This window comes from Arachis hypogaea, chromosome 15, assembly GCF_003086295.3.
Source record: "Arachis hypogaea cultivar Tifrunner chromosome 15, arahy.Tifrunner.gnm2.J5K5, whole genome shotgun sequence".
NCBI classification, from domain to species: Eukaryota; Viridiplantae; Streptophyta; class Magnoliopsida; order Fabales; family Fabaceae; genus Arachis; species Arachis hypogaea.
Window position 1 is genome coordinate 119,491,321 of NC_092050.1, and position 20,840 is coordinate 119,512,160.

The 20,840-nt window shown below is 35.1% G+C and overlaps 1 protein-coding gene across 3 annotated transcripts; it reads left to right on the forward strand.

The window, feature by feature from the left end:
- Window positions 1-3,765: 3,765 nt before the first annotated feature.
- On the forward strand, window positions 3,766-6,943 carry LOC112750527 (uncharacterized). 3 transcript variants are annotated; one of them, XM_025799293.3, is made up of 5 exons: window positions 3,766-4,402; window positions 6,053-6,085; window positions 6,180-6,265; window positions 6,457-6,547; window positions 6,633-6,943. In XM_025799293.3, exons 1-4 carry the CDS (start codon window positions 3,920-3,922, stop codon window positions 6,461-6,463), a joined length of 609 nt encoding a protein of 202 aa, XP_025655078.1. In that variant the 5' UTR covers window positions 3,766-3,919; the 3' UTR covers window positions 6,464-6,547; window positions 6,633-6,943. The 3 variants fall into 3 exon arrangements, with proteins under 3 accessions (XP_025655078.1, XP_025655079.1, XP_072072751.1); XM_025799294.3 differs by having other exon boundaries at window positions 3,767-4,402; window positions 6,195-6,265; XM_072216650.1 differs by lacking the exon at window positions 6,633-6,943 and having other exon boundaries at window positions 3,767-4,402; window positions 6,180-6,540.
- The last annotated feature ends 13,897 nt before the right edge of the window (window positions 6,944-20,840 follow it).

A 20,840-nucleotide genomic window follows, 5' to 3' on the forward strand; every position in this document is an offset into this window, starting at 1 on the left:
TGGGCAAATTGTTTATCCTATTCCGCTTGGTGGAGTTTCTGAGGATAAGGCATCTTGGCCTTATATTCTTCAACCTTAGTTGCTACAGGTTTATTTCCTACAGAAGTGGTTGGAGAAGCCTACTTAAAGGGGTTGTTATCAGCACTTGCAAGTGTCTGACCCCTTTGTGGCATTTGAATGCCAGAATTGGGGGCTGCATAGGCGTTTAACGCCAGATTGCCACCCTTTTCTGGCGTTTAGACGCCAGAACAGGCCATCCCTTGGGCGTTTAACACCACCTTTTCACCATTTTATGGCGTTTGAACGCCAGAATCATTCCTCTCTGGACTCTTACTGTCCTCAGAGGGATTTTGGGTAGTGGTTTGGTTATCCTTTATTAGCTTTTCCTTTCTTGGCTTTCTGCTACCTTGGATTGACACATTCAGTGTTTTCCCACTCCGTAATTGAACAGCTTGGCATTCTTCTGTTATCTGTTTAGATAGTTGCTGTCTTGTCTGATCCAATTGTGCTTCCATATTTTGGTTTGCATTTTTAGTGTCTTGGAGCATCTCTTTGAATTCTGTGAACTGTTTTGTTATAATAAGCAATTGCTAATTGAGTTCAGTAACTTGTTCTTGAGGACTAAGTTCAATGGATACTGCTTTAGCCTCTTCTTTCAGGGAGGACTCACTACTCAAGTACAGATGCTGATTTCTAGCAACTGTATCAATGAGCTCTTGAGCCTCTTCAATTGTCTTTCTTATATGTATAGATCCACCAGCTGAGTGATCTAGAGATATTTGAGCTTTTTCTGTAAGCCCATAGTAAAAGATGTCTAACTGTACCCACTCTGAAAACATTTCAGAGGGACATTTCCTTAGCATCCCTCTGTACCTCTCCCAGGCATTATACAGAGATTCATGATCCTCTTGTTTAAAGCCTTGGATGTCCAGCCTTAGCTGTGTCATCCTTTTTGGAGGGAAATATTGATTCAGGAATTTATCTGATAACTGTTTCCATGTTCTTATGCTTGTTGTGGGTTGGTTATTTAACCACCTCTTAGCTTGATCTTTTATAGCAAATAGAAATAGTAATAATCTGTAGACATCCTGATCCACTTCTTTATCACGTACTGTGTCAGCAATTTGTAAAAACTGTGCCAGAAACTCAGTAGGTTCTTCCTGTGGAAGACCGGAGTACTGACAATTTTGCTGCACCATGATAATGAGCTGAGGATTTAGCTCAAAACTGCTGGCCTTGATGGGGGGTATACAGATACTACTCCCATATGCAGCAGTAATGGGGTTAGCATATGACCCCAGAGTCCTTCTGGACTATTCATTTCCACTTAGGTCCATGATGAGAAAGAGAGATGATGTGGATTGCAAATAAAATATATTTTTATTTTTATTTTATTTAATTAAAAACAAACCAAATAAAAAATAAGATAAAATAAAATAATTGGAGAATAAAATATAAATTTCGAAAACTAGAAGAAAAATAAAAAGAAATTCGAAAACTAAAATAATTAATTAATTAAGAAGATTTGAAAAACTTTGGATATGATTTTTGAAAAAGATTTTGAATTTTGAAATTTTAAAGCTTAAGATAAGATAAAATAAAAAAATTTTAAAATAAAAATCTGAATTTTTAATTGAAATTTTTGAAAATTCAATTAAATAAATAGAAAATATATTTTTGAATTTAGTGAGGAAAGAGAAAAACAATAAAATGACACCAAACTTAGAATTTTTAAATCAAAACAAAGAAAACAAACAAGAAAACTTTGAATGTCAAGATGAACACCAAGAACACTTTGAAGATCAGGGTGAACACCAAGAACAAAATTTAAAAAATTTTAAGAAAATAGAAACAAAAAGGAAACCAAACTTAAAAATTTTTATATTTTGGACACTAATAATTCGAAAATGTATAGGATAAACAGCAACAATCACCAAACAAGAAATTTTAAAGATCAAATAAGGAAAATTCTCAAGAACATATAATTCAAAAATTGAAAAAAAATAAAATCATGCAATTGACACCAAACTTAAAATATGAAACTAAACTCAAACAGAAGACTAAATTATGAAGTTATTGTTTTTTTTTAATTTTCGAAAATAGTTTAGAAAAATAAAATAAGGATTTTAAAATTTTAACCAAAAACAATACTAGAAGACTCAATGTTAGTGACTCTAAACCAAAAAGACAAATTTTTCCTAATCTAAGCAACAAAATAAACCGTCAGTTGTCCAAACTCGAACAATCCCCGGCACCGGCGCCAAAAACTTGGTGCACGAAATTGTGATTACACTTTTCACAACTCCGCACAACTAACCAGCAAGTGTATTGGGTCGTCCAAGTAATACCTTACATGAATAAGGATCGATCCCACAGAGATTGTCGGCTTGAAGCAAGTTATAGTTATTTTGTAAATCTTAGTCAAGAGATTAATAATAAGAGTGATTGTATTTATGAAAAGTAAAGAACATGAAATAAATGGTACTTTCACTACAACAAATATAGGCTTTAGCAACGCCAAATTTTGTAACGCCTTAAAACCGTTCTCTTAGATAGTTTTAGACAACAGTTTTTTATAGTATTACTGTTGAATTCAATTTTTTATTATTTTACAGCAACAAATTAAAACCATTCTCTTTGACTATTTTAAAGAACGGTTTTATAACCGTTACCATGATTTGGTTTTAAGCAACGGTTTTTTGTTGTTGTTTAAATAATTGTACAAAAGAAACGCATAAAAACCGTTGCCAAAATGCTACACTTTAAAACCGTTCTATTAGATCGTCTTAGACAATGGTTTTTATAGTGTTACTGTTGAAGTTCAATTTTTCATTACGTTATAGCAACAAAATAAAACCGTTCTCTTTGACTATTTTAAAGAATGGTTTTATAACCATTACAACAATTTTTTATCAAACAACAATTTTCTTATATTATTTAAATAATTATACAAATTTAAATAATTTTCTCTATAAATATTAAATTTTTAGAACACTCAAAATTATTGTTATAAATATATTACAAATATTATTTATAAAAGAAATAAATTTAAAATAAATTTATAACAATGATATATTTTTGGTTTCATTCCCGCTCTAAAATTTAAGATAATAATTTTTTAACACTTCAAAAAAATTTCAACAAACTCTCTTCAAAATAAAACATAGAGACTTGTTAATTTTTCCTTCCTCTATTAGCCCTAGCGCTCCATAACCGACACCACTCATCATTAGAGCCATCATCGAACAATGCCAAACTTGTAACAACCCAAATTTTTAAAAAATTAAATAATAATTTATTTATAATTTATCATATTTGTTGATAATTTTTTAAGCCCTAGATTTTTAGAAAATAAATAATGAATTATCTATAATTATATATATGATTTTATTTTTAGAAAGGTTATGAGACTTTATATTTTAAATTAATTTGGCTTTATATAAATTTCAATTATAAATTAGATATTTTTGATTTACTAAAATTAATGATTTTTGCTTAATTAAAATTCAGAATTTTAGTAATTGGAGATGAAAGAGAGTTTTATATATAATTTAAATTGAAATAATTTAAAGTTTTAATTAAAATTATGAACTAAAAAAAATTTATTTATTTATCTATAATTTTAAATTAAAGTATTTAATTACAAATAATTTGTAATTTGAAGAATAAAATAGTATTCTTAAAATTAATTATATTGATTAAAATGATTAAATTGAGTTTTAACTCAAAACTCTACTCAAATCCTAAATTCCCAATTCTAAACCCTAATTCCTAATTCATTAACCCTAACCCCTTTCTAGCCAACCAACACACACATGTACCCCTCCCTCTACCACCTGTTCATTCTCCACTGAGCCACTTCACCCTTTCTCACCGCTACTCACTCACAGCACACACACCACACACCAAATAAATAAACATGCACAGACACATAAACATACATAGAGGGAGAGAGAGATCTGAGAGTGAGAACCGAAGGAAGAAGAGAGAGAGGACCGCGATGGAGGAAGGAATCGCGCCGCCCAGTCGCCGTCCATGGGGAGTCGTCGTCGGCGTTGTCGCGAGGAGGAGAGGAGCCCGCGTCGGAGGAGAAGAGCCGTCGCGTTCTACCACCGCTGAGGGACCAATCGCCGTTAGAACCGTCACTGCTGTTGTGTTCCGTCATCGCTGCCACGTCGTGACCCCGTCGTCACCACCGAAGGCTCTAGCGCTGCCGCTACTTCTATGGCCGCCATCATCTGTTGCATGTGCGAAAGGAGAGAGGAGCCTTGAGAACAAGGAAAGGAGTCATGTGAGGCTTGTGCCGAGAGGCAGAGGGCTGTTCAGCCGCCACCGCTGCTGCCATGATCACCGTTGCAGTTTCAAAAAAAAAGGGGGATGCCGTCGAAGTACCTCTGATATGGTCTAGATCCCTTCCTCTAATTTGCTCTATTTCCATTCTTGCTCTGCCGCTATTTCATTGGTTACCCTATTCTCGTTTTATTTTATTTCAGCCCCTATAGCTATGATTATTGATAATGTTACTGCTGTTGCTACTGCTGGGTCTAAGCCGCTGCTACTGTGAATTTAGAATAAGAGGGTTTGTCGCGTTTAAATTCTGCGGTCTCGACTAATTGAGATAGGGGATTTGTTTTAAAAATAAATATTTTAAGTTATGAATGCCAATAAAATTAAATGAGTAACTGCAAATGGTTTATGGTTGCTTTGTGTGAATAATTGTTGGAATTGAGTTGAATCATAGCTGTAGTTGGTGATTGGTTTAATGATTTAATGTAGTGATTATTGACGATGTTGTGTATTATGAAGTTATACTTGTTGCTAGTACTTGTTGATGATGATTTTGTGTATGGAATGTTGCTATGGTTGCTGAAAATTCATTTGATAAATCAGAACGTGAGATATGTTGTTATAGATGAGATGCTGAAGAATGGATGCTATGATAATATGGTTACGTTGCACCTATGATATGAAATTGTGATATATTGAATTAAGAGTTCTTGGGCAACTTTGGTTAGTGAAAAGAAAGTTATAAATGTGGTTTTAGATGAATCCTAGGCTTGAATATAGGATTTGGTATGTGAGGTTGTTAGAAATACTTTGTGCAGAATTTCTGCAGAAATCTGCATAATTGGTAGCAGAACGAATGACTTTTTGGGAGCAGTCCAGACCTAATTTTTAGATGAAATTATTTTTTTATAAAACTTTAGTGTGTCTTGAAAATTCCATAAAAATTTTAGGGAATTTGGTCAAGTGGTTTGGAAGATATGATTTTTTGAAATTTAGTGGTTGCTGTAGATTTTTCTGGTTTTCTGGTTCTGCAGTACCAACTTGCAGACGCTATAACTTTTAATTTAAACAGAATTTTGAGTTGATTTCAAAAGTATTTTAAAGATCTATCAGTCTATTTTAAGTGAGTATAATTTTCATATTCATATCTATTTTTTAGACTTAGATAAGTCACTTGGAAGGTCGGTTGTTTGCTGAAAACTCTGAACTGGTTTATGAAAATAGGGCTCCACTTCCAATTGATAATTAATTAATCAAATGAAGTGATATGAACCTGAAACTTGTGAATTCTGAAACTTAGAGATGTTGACTGTAATCTCACCAAAATTTAGAAACAACGGATTAGAATTGAACTAAAAGATAATAGCATAGAACTCGCACAAATAATATCATTTTGAATTTGTTTTAAGCTAATCATGTTTACCTTTATTTATTTGAATCTAGTTTTACTAATGCAAGTAAAATTGTTGGATAGATTCTTAACAAATGATAATGATTTCTATCTAGAAAAATAGAACTAAAGTGAATGTCACATTCTCAGATTCCCACAGTGCCAGGTTATTGAAGTGAATGCACATTCTTTATTCAGTAAATGGTTTTCTGAAAATGGCAAGCTGGTATGCATATACAATAGTTATTAGAAGTACCAATGCTTTGTAGTTGATGAATTTCCAATTTGTTATCACTTCAGAGGTTATTGATAGATGAAATGTTATTATGTTGTCTTGTTGCACTGAATGCACAATTGTGTTTCCTTGTTGTTTAGGTTGCAAAACTTTTCCAAAAGATTCAAGAAAAGGTAAAGAAGAAAGCAATCTAGTATTTGTTTTGATTGGTGAGGCAGAACAAAATTTAACTTAATGCTATATGCTTGTCATGTGCTTTGGGTTAAGTGTGTGGTCATGCAGATGAAGTTGAAAGCCTTGCTGCGGCGAGGAAAGCTGCTATATCCGGTTCAGAACCTTCAGATTCTATTTGGGTATACCAATCTCTCTGGTCCTTCCTGGAGGAAAATACCCCTTTTCTTCCCCGCTATTCCTTTTTTTTCTTTCTTTTTTTAAATAGTGTGTGAGAATGTTAAATATCATTTAAAAAATGCAACCGAGAGATGTTGGATTTTCTTGAGTATTTGCGTAGTGTGTTAGTAATCCTTAAATATGAATATTTCAGGTTGTAAATGCATTACTAACTCAAATTGACAAGTTAATATCATCTCCAAATGTGATAATCCTAATCACATCCAACATAACTACTGCTATTGGTAAGCCTAAATCAAACTTCCATTCCTTCAATTATTAGCATTAGGCTTAACATTATATTTAATTTGCTAATTTTTTTGTTCACAGGAAAATTATTATGAAGTAGAAAAAGAACTTAATCACACAAATTGTGAAGATCAAATATTAGAGAGTAAAAATCACCAATTTGTGAAGATGATGAGGAATCTATTTGCTATTGTAATATATCAATCTCTTTTCTTTATGATTAGATATGGTTATGACTTAGACTCTTATTATGTAATTTTAAAGTATCTTAGTTTATTTGATAGTATCTTAGTTTATTTCACTTCTAAAAGATTCACAAATATGTATGAATCTTATAGAATACTTTAAAAATCAAATTTGATGGTAAATATTCAATTAGTTTTCTTTAGTAATTTGATTCAAATAGTTAAGATTATTTATTGACACTAAATTAAAAAAAATAGTTGGAATATTAATTTTAATGCAATATGAGAAAATTATTGTAAATAAAAAAATATATAACTACAAAAAATCGTTGCCAAAAAACAAAACTAATGGTAACGCTTTAAAACCGTTGTCTTAGACGACTATTAAATGGCAGTGGTATTAAAACCGTTGTCAAAAAATGACACTAACGGTAACGCTTTAAAACCGTTGCCTTTGTGAATAATAAAACTACAACAGTTTAAAACCGTTGCCTATTCAGTTATGGTTTTAAACCGTTGGACCATGAAAGAGAACGGTTTAAAACCGTTCCTTATCGAGTAATGGCTTGAAACCGTTGTTTAAAATTTTCGATGAAAACCGTTGTCTATACCAGTAACTTTGGCAACAGTTTTTTTGTTACCGTTGCCTTAGGTAAAAAACCGTTGCCTTTGAGCATTGGTAACGGCCGCATATACCATAGGTCAAAAACCGTTGCCAAAGCGTTGCCTAAAGTTTTGGGAACGGTTTTTCAATCTACAGCAACGGTTTTTGACCGTTGCGAAAATCCTTATTTGTTGTAATTGTGATTCAGTAATGAGAAACAGGTTGAGATTCCGGAGATGCTCTGTCATCTGAATCTCTGCTTTCTTACTGTCTTCTTCTCCAAACACGCATGGCTTCCTTCCATTGCAGGCTGTATGATCCTCTCGGATGAAAAATACCAGCACTGTTACTGCACGACTAATCATCTGTCGGTTCTCACTAGCGTCGGAATAGGACCATTATCCTTTTGCACACTGTCACTGCGCCCAACATTCGCGAGTTTGAAGCTCGTCACAGTCATCCCCTTCCAGATCCTACTCGGAATACCACAGACAAGGTTTAGACTTTCTGGATCCCAGGAATACTGCCAATAATTCAAGCCTATACCACGAAGGTTCTAACCTCCGGACTCGGTCCATGAATTAGAAACCCAAGAGATATGCACTCAAGCTGTCGTCCAATGACTACGTTGAGCTCAGATAGAACGGAGTGGTTGTCAGGCATGCGTTCATAGGGTTGAGGATAATGATGAGTGTCACGGATCATCATATTCTCCATATTGAAGTATGAGTGAGTATCTTAGAATAGAATCAAGCGTAATTGAATAGAAAACAGTGGTAATTGCATTAATCCATTGAAACACAGCAGAGCTCCTCACCCCCACCTATGGGGTTTAGAGACTCATGCCGTCAAGGGTACAATATGAAATGTAAAAATGTCATAAGTTCTAAATGAATCTCTAAAAGTAGTTTTTATACTAAACTAGTAACTTAGGGTTACAAAAAATGAGTAACTAAGTGCAGATAGTACAGAAATCCACTTCCGGGGCCCACTTGGTGTGTACTTGGGCTGAGCATTGAAGCTTTCACGTGCATAGGTTATTCCTGGAGTTAAACGCCAGCTTTGGTGCTAATTTGGGCGTTTTACGCCAAGATGTTTTAGGCTGGCTTTGGACGCCAGTTTGGGCCATCAAATCTCAGGCAAAGTATAGACTATTATATATTGCTGGAAAGCCCAAGATGTCTACTTTACAACGCAATTAAGAGCGCGCCAATTGGACTTCTGTAGCTCCAGAAAATCTATTTTGAGTACAGCAGGGTTAGAATCCAACAGCATCTGCAGTCATTTCTCAGCCTCTGAATCAGATTTTTGCTCAGGTCCTTCAATTTCAGCCAAAAAATACCTGAAATTACAGAAAAACATACAAACTCATAGTAAAGCCCATAAATGTAATTTTTGAATAAAAACTAATAAAAATATAATAAAAACTAACTAAAATATACTAAAAACTACCTAAAAACAATTTCAAAAAGGGTATAAATTATCCGCTCATCAATATAGCACAACAAAAATGATAAGGATTTTAGATTTGAAACTCACTGCAACTATAAAAAAATAAAATGATAGAGTGGCAAAGAACAGAAACCAGGAACCAAGACATCCGTCCTAGTGCCGGCAGCACCACTCCGATCGGTAAGGCAACAGAGACACAAACAAAATCAGAATAGCAGAGCAAAATAAAATTGGAACAGATTCAAGAAAGGAAGAAGCAGTTCGGTGATGATATTGGCAGTGGTGGAGCTCCCACGAAGCTCCTTGTCCTCTGTCTCGCGCGTTCTGGTCCTCATAGTGACGGCGGCCCAGCCGCAATGGTGGTAGACGCAGCGGCACCGACCGACAACACCACTTACAACGATGACATCGAGGGGCTTGTGGCTCTAAACAGCGGCGACAGAGGCAGCTTCCTCTCCTACCCATCATGGTTCCCTTCGTGAGTCTCCCTCTCAGTGACAGTGATAGTCTCAACAATGGCTGACACAAGGCGACGGCGACGTGGACAGCCTCAGACAAAGACGGTCGCGGCTCCCTCCTTGCAGTCTCTGGCTCGCGTCTCCTCTTCGCGACAACGCCAGCGACGATGGTGGCGAGCAGTTCGGCGACGATTGGGCGACGGCTCCTTCTCTCTTCTCCTTCCTTCTCATCCTCAGCTCTCGCATCCTCGGCTCTCCCCTCCTCTCCGATCTCCTTCTTCTCTATTTTCCGTTTCCCTTTTTTCTTCCTTTTTTTTCCCTCTCTATTTTTCCCTTTCTCTTTTCCTTTCTTTCATTTCCCAGCCGTGTATTTTTGTGTGTGTTAGGAGCGGCGGTGAGGGTGAGTGGCGGTGAGGGGTTATGGTAAAATTAGGGTTTTGTTTAGTTAGGATTAAGGATGGATTTGGAAATTTGGGGCTAAATCAGAATTTGATCATTTTAATTAAATTAGGGTATAGAGCATTTAATTTAAAATCTAATTTAATCCCTTAAGATTATTTTAAAATATTATTTAATTATCAATTTGCTAATTGAATTTTAATTAAGTATTTTAATTTAGAATTAGAAATAATATAATTAATTTTCTTTGTTTATAAAAATTAAAGTATTAAATTCTAAAATCTCAATTATTCAAACTAAATTATATAAATTTTTATTCCTTTACGACTGTTAAGTTTTATAATTTAAATATATAAAATTATTCAATATTATAAGATTAAGTAAAATTTCTAATTTATTTATCAAAACTTGATTTAATTAGTTTTAATAAAATAATTTCTGAAAATAAAATTTCTAACGAATAAATAAATTGAAATTAGTCCATAATAAGATTTTCAAAAGTCTGAGTTGTACACAAAGCATGGTGCAAACTGTGTCCCCCCCCCCCCCGCCCCGAGTCATCACCAGAGCCATAGCAACAACTGTTTGGTAGAACTGATGGTGATGGTGCATGTATCATGCAGGAGCTGAGGCACCAGGTCCAGAATCTCAATTATTTTAGTGTAAAGCACAAAAATACATAGCACAGAAATTTTTAAAAGACCAAATATCAATAATATTGATATTCAACTAACCTAATACATACAAGAATAAAAAATTTGATATACATCACATAAATTTTGATGTACAACACGTAAATTTTGGTGTATTATTTTTTGAAAGACCACATGTCCAGACTCACCCAACTAATAAAATATATTCTCATTGAAATTTTGTGTTATGCTCAAAATTTTTGTGTTATATTATTAAGTTTGTATTGTATACAAAAAATTTTGTACTATGCATAAAATATTTTGTGTTATATCAATAAATTTCTGTGTTGAACAAAATTTATGTGTTGAATAAGTTCAAAGAAAAAAAAACGATAACATAAGCGTGATTTTTTTTTATTTTATGCGGACTTGGTTACAAAAACTTTTTACATATGTGGTTACCGTAATAATACATTCGTGTGAGAAAATAAGAAAAACAAATACATAGTATAGAGTCTTTTTTTTTTTTTGGAGATGGCTAAAACCAGCTCAATAATTTTATGCACATTAGATATATAGAGGAATTTTTTCATTTATAAAATGAAAAAATTATTATTTCCCCAACATGATTTTTAGACTTTAATTTCTTAAATACCATTTTTTTTTGCATTTAAGCAAGTTCGCCGGACCCGGCGAACTCTATAAAAATTGGCAAGTTCGCCTAATTCCTGATAAACCTTAATTTTGTGATTTATCTTGTGCTTAATTTGGGGGATTTTATCAACTTTTCTCACATTTATTCAATGAAATAGCATGGTTTTGTAATTCTCCCTAAATTTGTGCTTAAGTGTGAAAACATGCTTTTTAGACCTTAAAATAGCTAAATTTAACTCACTTTAATTCTATTTGATGTCTTGATATATTTGTTAAGTGATTTCAGATTTAAAAGGCAAAGATTAGGTTGAAGAAATGAAGAAAAGCATGCAAAGTGGGAGAACTCATGAAGAAATGAAGGAATCGCAAAGCTGTCAAGCCTGACCTCTTCCTACTCAATCGATCATAACTTGAACTACAGAGGTCCAAATGAGGCGGTTCTAGTTGTGTTGAAAAGATAACATCCGGGGCTTCAAAATGATATAAAATTTGATATAGTTTCCTGGCATTTAGGGATACGTACGCGTGTATCACATATGCATGGGTGGATCAGCGTGACTCACTAAAGGCAACTCGTGGCCAGCGATTTCTGAAGCATTTTGGGCCCAATCCAACTCATTTCTGATGCTATTGAACCCAAGGATTGAAGGGGGAATGAAGAAAGTAGTCATAGTTTAATTTTCATCATGTTTTAGAGTAGAATTCTAGAGAGAGAGGCTCTCTCCTTTCTCTAGATTTAGGATAGAAATTAGGGTAAAGTTAGGTTAATCACTCTCAAATTTCTCTTTCAATTCTTGTTTTGATTTTAATTCTCATTATATTTTAGTATTCTATTGTCTTAATCTTCTTAGTTTCTCTTGTTAATTTCTTATTTTGCTCTCTTTTGTGTTGATGAACCATTGTTGGATCTTGATTTCCTTTTAATGTAATTTTATGTTTCCATGTTTCTTTTATGTTGATCTTGATTATTATTGTTGATTTCTTTCTTATGTTAGTTATGGGTTTCATTAATTTTTGCATTTTGTGATGTTTACTTTTCTTGCACACTAGGTGTTTGATAAAATGTTTCCACTGGTTTTTGAGTAGTTTTCTTTACTCTTGGCCTAAGCTAAGGGAATTAGGTAAACTTGAGTCATTGGGTCTAATGGATTTGGTGATTTAAGAATCCCTAGTGGTCAATTTGATAACCATTGACACTAGCCTACTACTAAGTCAATTAGTAGCTATATTAGGGCTTATGAATTGATGTTGATCAAGCTATTTGATATACTTCAAGTATAGAAGTAAACTTAATGAGCTTGGTTCCTCATAATTGTCAATATATGGTTTGTTGACAAGGATGGTGATCTTAATTCCTATGCTTAGCCAAGAGTTGTTTGCCTCTCTTTATTAATTCTTGTCATTTACTTTCTTGTTATTTACTTTTCTTGTTAACTACAAATCAAACCCTCTTGCATCTTCATAGCCAATAATTAAACACTTCATTGCAATTCCTTGTGAGATGACCCGGAGTTTAAGTACTTCGGTTAATTCTTATTGGGGTTTGTACTTGTGACAACCAATATTTTTACATGTGAGGATTCTTTGTCGGTTTAGGACTATACTTGCAACGAGATTTCATTTGTGAAATTCTAAACCATACGAGAAGACTAACATCAAAATGGCGCAGTTGCCGGGGAATCGCAATGGTGCTATGTTATTGGCTATTGTAAATATTGTGAATATGTTTTCCTTTTCTTCTTTGTTAGTTTTTGCTAGTTTTAGGATTTGGTTTTCTTTGTTTCTTGTTAGAATTTGTTTTTGTTTTCTCTTGTCACCATGAATTCTCATCACTTTGGCTATGAGTGTGGTTCCAACTATATTGTAGGAAATGGAAGTTTCAATGAGGATGTGCATCAAGGATTTGGAGATCAAAGGTGGGAGGAGCCCTAAGCTTATGGACAACCTTCTTGGCAACAACCTCCTTCCGAATCAAGTTTGACAAGAGTGCTTGGGGATATGACTACTCTCCTCACGGAGATGCGTAGGGACTGACATGATTACTCTTCGGATTCCTATGGGTATAATCCTAATCCTAATGCCTATCAATCTAGTGTGTGTGATGATCCTTATTGTAGTTGTCAATCACAATCACCACCACCCTATGCCTATGAACCACCTCCCCAACATAGTTTTGAACCACCACACTCACAAGCCTCATACCACCAAACACCTCCATATGATCCTAACCCATATCCACCATACCAACCACCTTGTGAACCATATGAACCATATGAAGAACCACCCCAATTCAACCCCCAATACCCTCAAGATGAGCCACCTCCAATGTATGAGAACTCTCAATCACAAGATGAATCACCTCCCATATTTGAAAAAATCATGGCTCAGTTTGCCAAAATCATGGCCACCTTGAAATCATGGGACACATGCAACAAGCAAAGCATCTCCACGGATGAATGTGAGAGACCAACCAAAGAGTGGAGCATGAAGGAGATTCTAGAATCCCAACATGAGGACAAGGAGATGGGGTGTGACTTGCAACAAGTGGAGAGTGAAGAAATTGTTAATGAAGAAGAAGTGGTTGAAGAGCTAGGCAAAATTGAATAAAAGGTGGATTTCAAACTTGAAGACACTTCCACACCAAGTGATATTGATGATGATCTTGTGGAAGTTATTGAACCTTCTTCCAATGAGCTTGAATTTGGTGTTGAGGAGGATAATGCGCAACCTCCAAGGCATAGTATGAATGATGAAAGATTGAAAGAGGATGATCAAGAGGTAAGCTCCACCAATGAAGAATGTGTGGAAGAAGTTGGTAGGCAAGAAATTGAAGTTGAAGAAGTTTACCAAGAGATGGAGGTAGTCAAAGAAGAGCACAAGGGAGTGGAACTTGCAAGATCATTAGGACCACCCCTTCCTAAGTCACCATCCAACACAACATTCAAGTGGGTAAAATTCTTATCCCTAAGCTTTACTTTCTCATTTGAATATGGTTTAATTGAAAATGATGGTCAACTTAGAGCTCTAATAAACCACTATTTTATGGTTTATCTTGTGCTCAATTGAGTGGTTTCTATCTACTCTTTACCCACTTATTCATACTATTTGCATGGTTTTACATTTACCTTCCTAATTATGTGCTTTGATTGAAAACATGATTCTTTGGACTTATAATTTCTAATATTAATCCTCTCTTATTACCATTAGATGCCTTGATATGTGTGTTAAGTGATTTCAGAGATTACAGGGCAGGAATGGCTCAGAGGATGGAAAGGAAGCATGTAAAAGTGGAAGGAATACAATAAGTTGGAGAAATTGCTAAGCTGTTTAGCCTGACCTCTTCGCACTCAAACGGCTATCACTTTAGCTACAGAGATCCAAATGATGCGGTTCTAGTTGTATTGGAAAGCTAACGTCTGGGGCTTCGATTTGATATATAATATGCTATAGTTCCCCTGACGCTAGGTGACGCGACCGCGTGATCCATGCGGCCGCGTTGCAGTGACGGAAATCAGCGCATTAAAATTCGAACCCAGCGAATTCTGGACTGTTTTTGACCCAGTTTGCGGCCCAGAAAACACAGATTAGAGGCTATAAAGTGGGAGAATGCATCCATTCATGAAAAAGGCTCTCATAATTCACTTTTCATGTTTTAGATGTAGTTTTAGAGAGAGAGGTTCTCTCCTCTCTCTCTCTCTCTTAGGATTAGGATTTAGGACTTCTCTTAGTTTTAGGAGTGACTCTCAATCCCAGGTTCTTTATTTTTATTTATTTTCCCAATTTAGTTTAAAAACTGTTCCAGATTACTTGAATTAATGTTATTTGAGGTATTTCAGTTATTATTGCTCTCTTTTATTTACATGATTATTGCTTCCCATCTGAAGGTATTCTTATTCCAGTAGATTTACTTTTCCCCTTTTGGTCTTGGTTAAGAAATCAGTAACTCATGAGTTATCCAACTCAACAGCATAATTGTTAATTGTTATCTTGCCAATTGAATTGAACTTCAATAATCCCAATCTTTTCTTAGGAAATAAATAGGATTCGAAGATCAAACTAATTAATCCCTTGACTTTCCTTTACTTTAGTAAAGGTTGACTAAGTGGAATTAAGATTCAATTTTCATTATCATTGATAAGGATAACTTGGTCTGGACTTCCAATTTCTCTTACCTTGCCAAGAGTTTAGTTTACAGTTATTTATTTATTTTACTTGTCATTTAAATATATCTGTTCCCATTGCCCAAACTCAACATTCCCCAAAAACACATTTTTCATAATCAATAATAAGAACACCTCCCTGCAATTCCTTGAGAAGACGACCCGAGGTTTAAATACTCGGTTATCAATATTAAAGGGGTTTGTTACTTGTGACAACCAAAACGTTTGTATGAAAGGACTTTTGAAGGTTTAGAAACTATACTTGCAACGAGGATTTATCCGCAAATTTCTAGACCACGCAAAAGTTCTCTCATCAAAATGGCGCTGTTGCCGGGGAATTGCAAACGTGTGCCTTATTATTGGTTATTGTAAATATTTTTTGCTTTTTGTTTGAATATTTGTTTTTATTTTTGCTTTTTCATAAATTAAGAGGTTATTGGTTTTTATTTAGTTATTAAAAAAAATTTCAAAAATTTGTTCTTAGTGTTCATCTTGATCTTCGAGTTGTTCTTCGCGTTCATCTTGACCTTCAAGCTGTTCTTAGTTGTTTTCTTCGTTTTGATCTAAAAATTTGAAATTTGGTGTCACTTTATTATTTTTCTCTTTCCTCATTAAATTCAAAAATATTTTTAATTAATTTTTTTCGAAAAAAAATTTCAGATTTTTATTTTTTAAAATTTTTATCTTATCTTATCTTATTTCAAAAATCAATTTTCAAAATTCAAATTTAAAAATTTTCAAAATTTAAATTTAAAAATTTTCAAATTTCAAATTTCAAATTTCAAATATTCAAATTTCAAAAATTTAAAATTCAAATTTCAAATTTTCAAAATTCAAATTTCAAAATTTTAATTTTCAAATTCAAAATTTAAATAACCTTTTAATTTAAATTTATTTTTATTTTTGTTTTTAATTTTTTTATTTGCTACTATGAACTCTCACCCCTTTGGCTATGAGTCTGGTTACAATAATGTTGCAGGAAGAAGAAATTACAATGAGAACAGGCATCAAGATTGGAACAATCAAAGATGGGAGGAGCCACAAGGATTTGATCAACCCTCATGGCAACAACCACCTCCAATGGACTATCAACAACCACCACCATATGCCTATGAACCCTTTCCTCAACACAACTTTGGACCACCATACTCACAAGCCTCTTTCCGCCATTCCCCTCCATATGACCCTAACCCTCAACCACCATACCAACCACCTTATGAGCCATATGAACCATATATAGAACCACCCGAATTCCAATCCAGTCACTCCCAACCACCACCACTTTCTTTTGTATCATGTCCAAGTCCGGCAACCTGAGAAGCAGAGGATCGCCTAAGGGAAATAGTAATTAAATTTCAGGCAACTGTTCAACAACTGGGGCAAGTATTAATTCAATGGGCTTCTAGACGCTTAAATACACAAGGATCTGCCACAGCCCCATGTGGACAGTCTAGTGAAGAGCATAGCATAAAGGAGATACCAGAAACTCCAGTGGACGACAGAGAATGAATTCGTACTAGAACAAGTAGAAGAAGCTGTCATTGTTCAAGAAGAAGAAGAAGTGGTTGAAGACTTAGGAGATGCAGAACTTCCATGGAAAAGTCCAGTCATAGAACCTCCTTCCAAGACGGTTGAAATTGATGCTAAGGAGGGTGTACAACCTCCAAAGCATATCATAGTTGAAGACTTGGAAGAGGTTGATCAAGAGATGGAGATTCAAGAAGAAGAAGCACAACCTCCCATGCCCTTGGAAAGCAATGAAGAGAAGATTGAATTGGAAGAAAGCTACCAAGAGAAAGAGGTTGAAATTAAAGAAGCTTACAAAGAGGTGGTAATTATCAGAGAAGAGCACAAGGAAGTGGAGCTTGCAATTTCATTAAAAACACCTCCCCCCTAAGTTGCCATCATCCTTCACAACATTCAAGTGGGTAAAATTCATATCCCATAGCTTTCTAATCCTACTTGAATATGGGCTACTGGAGATGGATGGTCAACTTAGAGCTCTTTGTGGCATTAAGAGTAAGAGGAAGATGGCCAGTGGTAAGAATTGTCAAGCAAGGTTCATTATGGTTGGAAGCTTTAAGTTTAAACGGAAAGGTTGGTATAAAGCTCAACTGAATGGGTCTAAGAAGCTGTTTGGATGTCTCAGTGAGAATTCTGACTGTTCACCACCCAAGTGGAAAAATGATGATGATCAACAAGAAGATGGGTGCAAAGGCAAGGTCTGGGACCCCGGAATCCAATCTAAAAATCAGCACTCTTGGGGCCTTGTCACATGCTTTAACTTACTTGAAGGCTTTCTGCGCCTAGTTTGGGACCCCGGAGGTTACTGGAATCACAAACACTGGTGGAGATTCCTGGATGAGTTCAAGCATAAGCCACAATAACAGAAAGCTCATCAAATGTCCAACTTAAGGACTCTAACTAAAAGTGCTAGGTGGGAGACAACCCACCATGGTATAATCATTCCTTTCTCAATTTTAATTTTATTTAGTTTTGTTTGTTTTTGAATTTTATTTTATTTTGTCATATTGAACCTGGAGTTTTGCATCACATTCATATTAACACTGCATTCTGCATTTTTCAGATTACAAAAAAAAAAACACGCACGTGACGCGGCAGCGTCGCTGACGCGTCCGCGTCACCAGTGCGTTAGGAGGAAAAGAAATTGAACAGAGAGTTACGCAGGAACAGGGCTAGAGGCGTGCTAATGGCACAAATTGATCCACGCGACTGCGTCGCTGACGCGTCCGCGTCACATGAGAAACATGCCTCCCACGCGACCGCGTGACCTGAAAATCGACGTCAACCAGGTGCATGGCCGAAAGTTGAGCTGGAGTTGGGCTGGACTCTTGCTGGAAGTCCAAGCCTCACCACGCGAACGCATGCCCCATGCGTCCGCGTCATATCCCCATGATAGCCACTTACGCGATCGCGTCGGCCACGCAATCGCGTCACCCAGAATTTTGGCAAAAAGAGTTTCGAACAGAGAGTTGCACGACCGCGAGGCTGCACTCGCGCTAATCACACAAAACAGGCCGATCGCGTGACCCACGCGTCCGCGTCACCTGACCTTCTTGCGCACCACGCGACCGCGTCACTCACGCGTCCGCGTCACAAGCGGCGCACAGAATATCCAGATCAGCCAATTTTCTTATCCTTTCTTCTCTATTCCTTATTCTTCTTATCTTTTCTTACTTCTTTTTTCTTCCCTTCTTATTTTCTCTCACTTCCATTTTATTTTATTTAATACTTTCATTCATTGCATATTTTTGTTTTTCTAAAATTATTATTGGTGTTCAAATATTCTTATTCAACTGTTACATCTTTTCTGGTATTTTCTTGATGCTTAGTGACTTGTTTTATTTTGAATAGGTAATATTATTTATATCAATGCCAATCTTTTATACCTGTATTACTTTTACATTGATATGAATTTATATTATCTCTCCTTACCCACACTCTCCCTCATTGTTGCAACATTTTTTGCCATGTGCTTCTATTGTTTTCTTACTTGCATGTTGTAGCTACCATGTAATTGAGACCTTCATTATTTGACATTAACCAACCCATGCTTTAATTGTTTCTTATCTTTATTTCTGGGTTACTGTTCTTCTTTTCCTCTTCTTTCAGGTTGGCCACCAGGAAGAGAACCGGAAGACGCTTAAAAGGGGAGACAAACAAGTCCATCTGCACAATCCTTGAAGAAAAGCATCAGTTGGAACAGCCCGTCCACTTGTACATCTTAGCATGCACCGACGACGGTGCAATCTTTAAGTGTGGGGAGGTCGATACTGATCTCCATGGGTTAGTTATTTCCTGACTCAACACCAAAATTTTTATTTTATTTGTTTGTTCATTATTGCATTTGCATGTTTGATTGCATATTTGTTTGATTTTTTTGCATATTTTACCACTTGGTTGAAGTAATATTTTCTTTTTCAAGAAACCTTTTAGAATATTTCACTAATTTGAATAAAATTTAATGTTACACTTGTTTGAAGAGATATTATACTAGAACATGGTTTAGAGCTCGAACACACAAAACCTGTGAGATTTTGAGCCTATTTGAATTGGTTGCATTTTTCAACCAATATTTTATTTTTGATGTGTGTTTTTCTCTCTAAAATTGTGATCTTTGTCTTGCTTAATTCTATATTTCCATGGTTTGATGTATACATGCACTTATATGATTGAGGCCTTTGTTTCACTGAGCTTACATACCCATATGGCCTTACCTTTCATTATCCTTTGCAAACCAATTTGAGCCTATTTTACCCCTTTTATTCTTTATTTTAGCTCATCATTAACTCTAAGCGAAAAATAATAATGCCTTAATTTGAATCCTTGGTAAGTTTAGACTAGTGAGATGCTTATGATTTAAGTATGGGAAAATTGAATTGGTTTGAAAATTGAGTATGTTAGAATTTTCTAAAAATGTGAAAAAAAAATGTTTAGGACATGATTCATGCATCTAATAATTTAATCATATGCATTGAAAAAAATAAAAGAAAAAAGAAAAATTATGTAAAAAAAAAAAAAGAGAAAAAGAGCAAATAAGAAAAAGGGGACAAAATGCCCTAAAGTAAATGTTGAAAATAATGCATATGAATTGTACTTGAAATTAGAATGCATGAATATGTGGAAAACATGGTTGACGGATAGTTAGATTTTGTATTATGATTACATGGATTGTTTAAGTTAGGTGGGAAAAGTTTAAGTTAATTAAGGATTCAGATTTAGTCCACTTGGCCAAATACAATCCTACCTTGACCCTAACCCCATTACAACCCTTAAAAGACCTCTTGATATGTGTATTTATGCATTAAATTTATGTTGATTGTTAGATGAAGAGCAAGCCTTAGAAAGCAAGGTTAGTAGAGAATTGAGAGAATCGAACCTTAAACACTTGAGTGACTAGAGTGTATACACTACCAGTGAGGGTTCGATGCTCAATTCCTTGTTCCCTGCTTTCATGAGCTATTTTCTTCTTGCAAAGTCTATTTGTGCTTCATTCTTATGATTTGAATTAGTGAAATCCAGTTCATATTTCCTCTTGAAAGATTTGTTTACTTTTAACTAAGTAGGTAGAATCATTTTGCATGTAGTTGCATTCATAGGATTGCATTTCATACATTCTACCGTTCCTCTTCACTCTCTTATAGCTTCTCTTGAGCTTAGCATGAGGACATGCTAATGTTTAAGTGTGGAGAGATTGATAAACCACTATTTTATGGTTTATCTTGTGCTCAATTGAGTGGTTTCTATCTACTCTTTACCCACTTATTCATACTATTTGCATGGTTTTACATTTACCTTCCTAATTATGTGCTTTGATTGAAAACATGCTTCTTTGGACTTATAATTTCTAATATTAATCCTCTCTTATTACCATTAGATGCCTTGATATGTGTGTTAAGTGATTTCAGAGATTACAGGGCAGGAATGGCTCAGAGGATGGAAAGGAAGCATGTAAAAGTGGAAGGAATACAATAAGTTGGAGAAATTGCTAAGCTGTCCAGCCTAACCTCTTCGCACTCAAACAGCTATAACTTTAGCTACAGAGATCCAAATGACATGGTTCTAGTTGCGTTGGAAAGCTAACGTCTGGGGCTTCGATTTGATATATAATATGCTATAGTTCCCCTGACGCTAGGCGACGCGATCGCGTGATCCATGCGGCCGCGTCGCAGTGACAGAAATCAGCGCATTAAAATTCGAACCCAGCGAATTCTGGACTGTTTT

Excerpts from the sequence above, each read along its gene's own strand:
- LOC112750527 (XM_072216650.1), top strand. The coding sequence starts at position 3,920 with ATGCACAGACACATAAACATACATAGAGGGAGAGAGAGATCTGAGAGT. Across the intron at positions 4,403-6,052 it reads GTCGAAGTACCTCTGATATG|GTTGCAAAACTTTTCCAAAA; the intron begins GTCTAGATCCCT and ends CTTGTTGTTTAG. Across the intron at positions 6,086-6,179 it reads TCCAAAAGATTCAAGAAAAG|TGTGTGGTCATGCAGATGAA; the intron begins GTAAAGAAGAAA and ends CTTTGGGTTAAG.